The 10,523-nt window shown below is 37.5% G+C and overlaps 1 protein-coding gene across 1 annotated transcript; it reads left to right on the top strand.

The window, feature by feature from the left end:
- Positions 1–2,832: 2,832 nt before the first annotated feature.
- LOC106334343 (ATP-dependent zinc metalloprotease FtsH-like) lies at positions 2,833–9,898 on the top strand. Its single transcript, XM_013772644.1, has 3 exons — positions 2,833–3,668; positions 8,491–8,681; positions 9,179–9,898. Exons 1-3 carry the CDS (start codon positions 2,900–2,902, stop codon positions 9,683–9,685), a joined length of 1,467 nt encoding a protein of 488 aa, XP_013628098.1. The 5' UTR covers positions 2,833–2,899; the 3' UTR covers positions 9,686–9,898.
- The last annotated feature ends 625 nt before the right edge of the window (positions 9,899–10,523 follow it).

Here is a 10,523-nt window from a genome sequence, read left to right as displayed (position 1 = left end):
CACGCTTATCGGTACCTCACCTGAGGGTCATATTCGGGTCCAACAGCTATAAAAGGGGGTGATTGAAATTGATTTTTGGTGGATTAATATAGGATATTTACAGAGTCGGCTTGTTCTTTTTCAAAACTTTTTTTTTGTTGAATTATATAATGTTTTACTAATTGGCAGTGTTGATAAAGAACCTCCATTGATCATATATACACATTTACCTTCTAGTTTATTTCCCGCCGTAAAGATTAAAAATGTTATTTGACTAATAACGTTTTGGTATGGAGAGCTTGAGTGGTTTCAATAACTTTTAAGCATTTGTTTTATTCAAAATTAGGCCACGGTCCAAAGAAAGAATGATGAATCCATGATTCATAGTACGCTAACTTTTCTTTTCTTGGTTATGAATCAAATGCTACGATGATTTTCTGTCACGCACCTCATTCTCTAAATTTTTCTCTACTAGTAGAATTATAACACGCAACTTTCCCATCACATCGTCACAATATAGTGAATCTTTTTGATTTTTGGTATTTTATGGTCGATCATCAAATATCATATACTGCATATGCTAAAGTTCAAAGGTTTAGATTCCTACCATTAATAGTGACTGTATAATCCAACTTGTACGCACATACTAAAGCCTTCAATGTTGTTATCTAAAACAAAAGTGTATTGTTCTTGTAGACTATAAATGACTCAGAAGAAAGAAAGAAAAAACAAATTAGGTTATGTTGGTAATCATCGAATCTGAAAATCAAGTTTTATAAATGGTCTTTTCTCTTTACGTGTGTATTTTACGAGTCATCTTCCACCTCAACAAACTAAGCAAAGCTCAAAAATGTATAGCCGCCCGCATAAATTATTCAGCGTAAAGTTAGTTGCATCATCATTGCCTTTTTTTTGCCATCAACTAATAACGTTTCCAACATAATTAAATACTATCGTTCATAATTAGAACCTGTATCCATGTGAAAACTTCACTTACCTAATTGTTAATTAATGGGAATATTTCTACACCATGTATCAATCATATTCGTTTCCATGTCGATCTATAGATTTAAATTAGAAACTTTTAGCCTGCCGACTGCCGTCATCTTGTATGATACATGCCGATTATATTATTCACTTGTGTATGTATAACCAGAGACGACGGTATACATTATTTCTGAAATATTAGAAGAAAAAGTAGATAATGGGGTGATCGGTAGTTGCTCTGAGTTGTCCACAACCCTATTTATTTCTAAAGCACCAAATTCAGAACAATCAAGCTTTAATTTTTTTTTGAAACCACAGCCCTTGAAATAACCTACAGCTGTACAAGTGCTTTGCAGAGCCAAATATCCAAAGCAATTTTTAGTGTTTTCCATAAAATGTACAACAATAAAATCTAAAGCCACACCAAAAAGTCTACAGATTTTTTTCTACAGCAAAAAATTTAAAGTTACAACCATTACCAGTTAGACCCAATATCAATAATGATGAAGCAAATTAGATGTTTTTAGAAGATTTTTTTTTAGACGTCTGATGTTTTTCGAAGATTGGAAGCAAATTATAGATGTTTAAATTCAAACTAATTCATTGACTTTCTTCTCCACTATTTGCTTTCTTTCCAAAATATGATCAGCATGTTATAGTTTGTAATATTTACTTGTATTTTAATTGAATACTAGGTGTCTCGCACGCCCATACGGACATAAAATTTTTGTAATTATTCATTAATACATTTTTTACAAATTAAAAAAAAAATATTGATAAATTATTATTTATATTTTCATTTGAACATTCTTACATATAATTTTTAAAAAAACTTGTTTGTACACTTATTTACTATTAATGGGTAAATCTTAAAAAGCACTCAATATTCTATTTTCAATTTATATAAAATTAAGAATTTTACTTCATTAATATTTAGTTATATGTGCTTTCTCTTTTTCTTATTTTTTTAACTTTTTATTAAAAGATATTTTTCAGATAAGACCACAAAATATATAGGAATTATATTTTATTTTAAAATATATTTTTGGATTTTGGATAATTCTTATTATTATTAGTTTTCACAACTTATTTAATCAAAATAATTTTAATTTATTTTTATTTTGTAGGTAATTTATATATTTTATTCATTAAGGGTATAAACAATATTAACCACTCTAACTTTTAATATTTTTTTATTTTGTAGGTAATTTATATATTTTATTCATTAAGTGTATAAATGATATTAACCACTCTAACTTTTAACGTATTTTAACGTAAAAGGTCGGATGGGAAAAATCACATCGCAAATAGTAATATAGATGTTGTTCAAATATGTACCTATAGTTTGAGCTTTGTCTTAACTATTTAAGTTCTTATATTATTGTAAAAATGTTGAATAAAATGTTCGAAAAAAAATGTTAAATAACCTTAAGAAAAAAATCGTTTTGAATCATTATCTGAATATAATTAAATTCGACTTCAAATCTTGGCCAAAAAAAACAAAACTACAAAATTCCCTCCTTCCCATTAATATTGTTCGAGTCTTCATTGGTCGAGCAATAGATATTTAAATAATACGATGAATACGAGTAAAATGGAAAATAAATGGACATCCTCTTCGTGGAAAGGGACGTGGAAACTTTCCAAGAGTTTATTTTATCGTCTCTCTACTTTACGTGAATATGAGTTAAAAATGGAAAACAAATGGAGTGTTTTATTTTGTCCTCTCCCGACTTTATCTTATTTCACTTTTTGTCATTCTCAAATTTTCTAATAAATCACACACGCATCCAATAAAGACAATGATATATTAAGTGTTTAGTGAAACCTTCTTCCTTAAGATTCTCTTCTTCTTTATATATCTCTTTCACATCTCATTTTCACTCTCTCCATCTTCAAGAAACACAAAACAGAGAGAAAAAAAAGAGTGAAAATGTTTTTCTCCAAGGATCTTCCTTCACCTACATCGTTTTTCACAGCTTATGCATCAATGGCGGGCTACATAATGATGATACGATCAATGGCCCACCAGCTGATCCCAGGCACTGTCCAAGATCTCATTTACTCTTCTCTACACTCTCTGCTCTTCCGTTCTACTTCCACAACTTTGACTCTAACCATCGACGACGACAACATGGGCATGCACAACGAGATCTACCAAGCCGCTCAGACTTATCTCTCAACCAAGATCAGTCCAGACGCAGTCAGGCTCAGAATCAGTAAAGGCCATAAAGACAAACACGTCAACTTGTACCTCAGCGACGGAGAAACCGTCAACGATGTGTACCAAAACGTGGAGCTAAAATGGAGGTTTGTTACAGACCGAGGAGACAAGAAAGGCGATGACGACCGAAGAAGCGAGTACTTCGAGCTGAGTTTCGACAAGAAACACAAAGACTTGATCTTAAACTCTTATATTCCTCACGTGGAGAGCAAAGCTAAAGAGATTAGAGACGAGAGGAGAATCTTGATGCTGCATTCTCTCAACAGTCTCCGATGGGAATCGGTTATCTTAGAGCATCCTTCAACTTTCAAAACAATAGCTATGGAAGATGAGCTCAAGCGTGACGTCATGGAGGATCTTGACCGGTTCATTAGGAGGAAAGATTATTACAAGAAGGTAGGGAAAGCTTGGAAGAGGGGTTACTTATTGTACGGACCACCGGGAACTGGGAAGTCTAGTCTGGTTGCGGCTATGGCTAATTATAAAGGGATAATGATGTATTCCTATATACTAGGGACTTAGGTTTATCTACACGTTCATAGATTCTATATTCTCGTTGTATAAGTACCAAGATTGGTTGATGAATAAACACAGACTTTACATTATATTTTATGGTATCAGAGCTAAGATTTCATAACCTAATTTTTTTTTTTTTTTTTCAATACTATTGATCTTCTTCTATCTTCTACTACTACGGTTCATCAACCATAATGGCTGAGCACGACACGCCAGCTGTTTCTACAACTACGCAGGCGACTTCCAGAGATTCGTCACCATACTATCTACACCCATCAGACAATCCTGGAGCCCTTATTACTTCTGTTCTACTTAAACAAGACAACTATACTGAATGGGCTACAGAACTCCGAAATTCTCTCCAAGCGAAACAGAAAACATGTTTTATTGATGCTACCATTCCAAAACCTACAGACGGACCAGACTTATCGCGATGGCTTGCAGCAAATTCTATGATTGTCGGATGGATTCGCACTTCAATCGATTCAAAACTCAGATCAACAGTTACTCATGTGCCTGAAGCACACAAGCTTTGGGAATCTCTGCGTTTTCGTTTTTCTGTCAAAAACGGGACCCGTCTACATCAGCTACAAGATGAAATAACAAATTGCAAGCAAGATGGACAGACGGTCCTTGACTACTATGGTCGGTTAACTAAACTCTGGGAAGAGTTGCAAAATATGAAGACAACTCGACCTTGTACGTGTGCTGCTGCGACTGATATTGAAAAAGAAAGAGAAGACGCGAAAGTTCATAAATTCTTGTTTGGTCTAGACGACTCGCGATTCTCTGCCATCCGTTCTCGCATCACCGACGAAGATCCATTACCGGATCTCAATATTGTTTACTCAAGGGTGATTCGTGAGGAGCAAAACATGGCAACTACCCGATCTAAAGAGCAACGAACCGAAGCTTTAGGGTTCTCAGTTCAAACCGAGAATTCCAAAGAGTTGGTTTCTGCCAAAACTGATACTACTCCACGACCAAGAGATCCTTCTCGAACTTGTACCCATTGTGGTCGTACAGGTCACGATATAACAGAGTGCTTCTTGGTCCATGGCTTTCCTGACTGGTACACTGAACAACAACAACAACGCAATGGTTCATCATCATATCGAGGTGGACGTGGTGGTCGTTCTAACAACAATCGTGGGCGTGGCCGCGGAAGAGCTAATGCTGCACAAAGCAATTCTCACCAACAATCGGATCAGATTGCATCTCTGATCGCACTTCTCCAAAACCAACAAAGCAATTTATCATCGGAACGCTTGTCGGGTAAAACAATGCTTACTGACGTTATTATTGATACAGGGGCATCACACCATATGACGGGTGATATATCATTATTACATGATGTCTATGATATCCCATCATCATCGGTTACATTTCCTAATGGACGTGATTCTCTTGCTACGAAGCAAGGATCTCTGCGTCTCAGCAAGGATTATGTGCTTCACGATGTTCTCTGTGTCCCCGATTTCTATTGCACACTCATATCAGTTTCGAAACTTTTAAAACAAACTGGATGCATAGCAATATTTACTGATACATTGTGTGTTTTACAGGACCGTTTTTCGAGGACTCTGATTGGAGCAGGTGAAGAACGTGAGGGGGTGTACTATTTTACGGGGGTTAAGGTTGCACGAATTCATGGAGCTTCTAAGACAAAATCTTCTTCTTCAACTCTGTGGCATCGTCGACTTGGCCATCCATCCTACAAAGCTTTGTCTTCTTTACCGGTGTTTCAGAATTTTAAAATAGATTTTAGTGAGTCTAAATGTGATATTTGTTTCAAAGCAAAACAGACTCGCCAAGTGTTTCCCGATAGTCTTAATAAAGCTGTTTTTCCTTTTGCATTAATCCACTGCGATGTTTGGGGACCTTATAGAACACCAGCCTCTTGTGGGGCTGTATACTTTCTTACCATAGTGGATGATTACTCGCGAGCTGTATGGACTTATTTGATGCTTGAAAAATCAGAAGTCTCTTCTCTTATACGCAACTTTTGTGCGATGAGTGAACGCCAGTTTGGACATAAAGTACAGACCATACGGACAGATAATGGAACGGAATTCATGACACTCGGACCTTACTTTCGCGAGACCGGTATCATTCATCAGACATCTTGTACCTATACACCCCAACAAAACGGTAGAGTGGAAAGGAAACACAGACACATATTGAATGTGGCTCGTGCCTGCATGTTCCAGTCACGATTACCTATTGAATTTTGGGGAGAGAGCATCTTGGCTGCGGCTCACGTCATTAACCGAACACCTACTAACATTCTTAATGGTAAAACGCCTTATGAAGTTCTTCATGGTCGACCACCTATCTATGAGCAGTTAAGAGTGTTTGGTTGCCTCTGTTACGCTCACCTAAGACCTCGTGACAGAGACAAATTTGCTACAAGAAGTCGAAAATGCATATTCGTAGGTTACCCCTTTGGCAAGAAAGCTTGGCGCTTGTATGATGTCGAAACTAATGAGTTTATTGTTAGCCGGGATGTGGTGTTTTTCGAGGATCAGTTTCCAGGTATTGAAGACTTACCTTCGGTTACAGTACCAGTTTCACAAACTGCTCTTCCTATTGACGACTGGTTGATAAATTTTGAAACTCCAGTTCTCTCTACTACACCTGAACCTTCTCCTACTATACCCACGACTTCCTCTCCTACTCACAATACTACTACTACACCTGATGTTTCTTCTCCGCCTTTACCATCTACACCTACTGCCCCGTCTACAAGCAATTCCCCACCAGATACTGTTGTCCAACCAACCACTGATAAACCAACTCCTAACCCTACGTCTGCATCTCCACTACCGTCTCCATCTTCACCAATACGTGATCATGACATATCGGGATCTTCTCCTGGCCTACTTGATCTTCTTGGACGTGGTCATCGAACAAAGAAACCATCGGTCTTATTGAAGAATTTTCTCACGAACTCTGCAACTACAAACACCCCTCACGTTCTCAACAAGCAATATCAGAGTTCTCCATCAACGGTCTCAGGTAAGACACTGTATCCCATTGCTGATTACTCATCTACCTCTGCTTTTACTGCTAACCACCAGGCGTTTCTAGCAAAAATTACTACAGATTTTGTTCCAAAGAATTATAAAGAAGCCGTCAATGATCCAAGGTTCAACGGTGCAATGAAAACAGAGGTAACAGCTTTAGAAGCTAACCATACTTGGGACATTACAGCTCTCCCTCCTGGCAAGAAGGCAATCGGGTGTGGCTGGATTTATACAAACAAGTATAAAGCAGATGGTACTCTTGAACGACCAAAAGCTCGCCTGGTTGCTCGTGGTAATAGACAAAAAGAGGGACTTGATTACAAAGATACATTCGCCCCTGTGGCAAAGATGAATACGGTTCGGTTTCTTCTGAAAGTTGCGGCTGCTAAGCGATGGGAGATCCACCAAATGGATGTCCACAACGCGTTTCTACATGGAGATCTCGAAGAAGAAATATATATGGAACTTCCTCCTGGTTTTAAATCTGATGATCCATCCAAAGTTTGTCGTCTTCGGAAGTCTTTGTATGGTCTTAAACAATCTCCTCGCTGCTGGTTTGCGAAACTTAGTCAAGCTCTCAAGTCGTTTGGCTTTGTTCAAAGCTACGAGGATTACTCTCTGTTCTCATTCATGGAAGCTAACATATGTCTCCATATTCTGGTTTATGTGGATGATTTTATAATTGCTGGCAATGACGCTGCTACTATTCAAAGATTCAAGGATTACTTACATCGATGCTTCAAAATGAAAGACTTAGGCAAACTTAAATATTTTTTGGGTTTGGAAATTGCTAGAGGACCTGAAGGGATATTTGTCTCTCAGAGGAAGTATGCACTCGATATCATAACCGAGTGTGGCTTACTTGGAGCGAAACCAGCGCCAGTCCCAACTGAACTCAACCACAAACTTGCACTCGCCAAGGGCATGAGACTTCAGGATCCGGGCAAGTATCGTCGTCTTGTTGGACGATTGATATATCTTACTTTCACACGTCCGGAGCTAAGCTACATTGTTCACATTCTATCACAATTTATGCATAAACCGCTTGAAGATCACTGGGCAGCTGCGTTACGAGTCATCCGCTATCTTAAAGGCTGTCCAGACCAAGGTATCATGCTGTCTTCCGACGCAAACCTTACTCTTACCGCATACTCTGACTCGGATTGGTCTGCGTGTCCTATAACACGTCGTTCTCTAAGTGCCTACGTTGTTCTTCTTGGTGATTCTCTTGTTTCGTGGAAAACAAAGAAGCAACGGACAGTGTCTAGATCATCAGCTGAAGCTGAGTATAGATCAATGGCAGATACTACATGTGAGTTAAAATGGCTCAAACGACTTCTTCTCCAGTTCGGCTTCTTTCATCCTCAACCCATGAGACTTTTCTGTGACAGTCAATCTGCGCTCCATATTGCTAAGAATCCTGTGTTCCATGAACGTACCAAACATGTCGAAAATGATTGTCACTTTGTTCGAGATGCTGTGCGTGACAAGCTTATTACTACTGAACACATTACAACGAGGAATCAGCCTGCGGACTTACTTACCAAAGCCTTGCCCACTCCGACATTTCATCATTTGTTGTCCAAGTTGGGAATTCGAGATATGTCATTACCAACTTGAAGGGGGGTAAAGGGATAATGATGTATTCCTATATACTAGGGACTTAGGTTTATCTACACGTTCATAGATTCTATATTCTCGTTGTATAAGTACCAAGATTGGTTGATGAATAAACACAGACTTTACATTATATTTTAAATTACCTCAAGTTTGATGTCTATGATCTTCAGCTGGCGAGTGTGATGCGTGACTCTGATCTAAGGAGGCTCTTACTCGCCACACGTAACCGGTCGATTCTTGTGATTGAAGATATCGATTGTGCAGTGGATTTTCCCAACAGGTTGGAACAACAACAGCCTGGTGAAGGCAAGAACTGTGGCGACTCTCAGGTTTGGTTCTCTGTCTCTATGGGATGGATGTCTTTGACTTCTACTATTACTGGTTTGGTAATAGATTGTACATTTTAACCAAAGCACCAACCGGACCTAAACCAATCTTAACCAAATTAAATTTATTAACTAACTCTAACAGAATCTGATTATTCGTTTATCTATTTCAATTAATTTGAAAACTCATATAGGATTTATAAATGTAATGAAAATTTACTAAAATTTTGAATCTAACATACTGATTTTAATCAATATATCCAAAGATATTCTTCGGATTTGAATCTTTGTATTTCAAACAAAAAAAACTTTCTAAATCTTTTATAATTTTTGTGAAATCAAATACTTTAATAAGTCCGTATAACTAAATAATACATGATTTAAATAATGCTTTATAAATCGTAGAACCAATAAAAATAATTTAACTTGGATTAAAAAAGTAATATATTAAACAACAACACTCTACTTTATATTTAAATAGCTTTTTTTTTTGTGTTTAGGCACCTTTGACGTTATCTGGGCTGCTGAATTTCATAGACGGGTTATGGTCAAGCTGTGGAGACGAGCGCATTATAATATTCACAACGAACCATAAAGATAGGCTTGACCCGGCATTGCTACGTCCAGGTCGTATGGACATGCACATATACATGGGACATTGTACTTTTCAAGGGTTCAAGACCTTAGCCTCTAACTACTTGGGCTTAAACGACACCACAATGCCACACCGTCTTTACCCGGGGATCGAGCGATTGATGGACGGGGAAGTGATTACACCAGCACAAGTGGCAGAGGAGCTGATGAAAAGCGAGGATGCTGATGTGGCGCTTGAGGGTTTGGTGAATGTTTTAGAGAAGATGAGGTTTAAAGCTAATGAACTGAGTCCGGTTTTGAAGAAGAAAGAGAGTAGATTGGAGAGGGATGAGATGAGAGCAAGGCCTGATACTGAAGGTTCTCCTAGGAAGAACAGCAAAAGAATCAAGAAGCTTGTTCTGTTTTGGACCTAAGACGTGCGCCACAAACTTCTACGGTCCAGTATTAGTTCACATAATTAAGATAATGAGAGAAAAATATACCGAAAGCCTTTACTATGATTTTAGTAGAAAAAAAGTAAGTAAATCTGTTCCTTAAAAAAAAAAAAAGTAAGTAAATCTGTTTGTCTATTGAATTTGGATGGACAAAGTTCAATTGTGTTGAAAGAAATTGATCAAATAGAGTAAATGAAAGAACTAATGGGAGAAATAATTATTATCTTTGATACGCTACATTAGTTGATATTTTCATGGGGGCAGCTGCCCCCACCATCCCAAACCACTGAAGTCTCTTGCTCTTTCAAGAGTTTTGGAGAATACGTCCATTTCTAGTACGAGAGGTGATGAACTGGAGTCTCCCGGTCTTAATCCTTTCTTCTCCGGGAAGAATCTTGCTAGCTCTCGGTTTACAGCAACAGAAAACCAAGGAGTTGACATGGCATTGCATAGACTGGTCTAGTTAATGAAGATGTTAGAGCAGGAAATTCCCCCATCGTTAACATAACAAGAGGAGTCTTTTACCACTAAATAATTGTTCATGTGTGTGTAGTACTAGGCATACATCTCGGTAAGAATTACCTAGTGGTGATGGGTTTCTATAAAGAAGACCTTTGAAGAAGAACATCTATATTTTCTTCGTTTGTTTTTTTGTACTTGTATTATTTTAATTATGTCTGTTGTTTTATTATTCTATGTGCTTTGTATGTATTTTTATAATTTATATAAATAAAATAGTTGATAAAAGAAGACCTTTGGACGTGACTCGACGCACAGAATTTAGATTTGGTGCCGTTGAGTATATCTTCGGTCGTAA

This window comes from Brassica oleracea, chromosome C3, assembly GCF_000695525.1.
Source record: "Brassica oleracea var. oleracea cultivar TO1000 chromosome C3, BOL, whole genome shotgun sequence".
Classification (NCBI taxonomy): domain Eukaryota; kingdom Viridiplantae; phylum Streptophyta; class Magnoliopsida; order Brassicales; family Brassicaceae; genus Brassica; species Brassica oleracea.
Note: the sequence above shows the minus strand (reverse complement) of the source record. Positions and strands in the feature narration are given on the sequence as shown.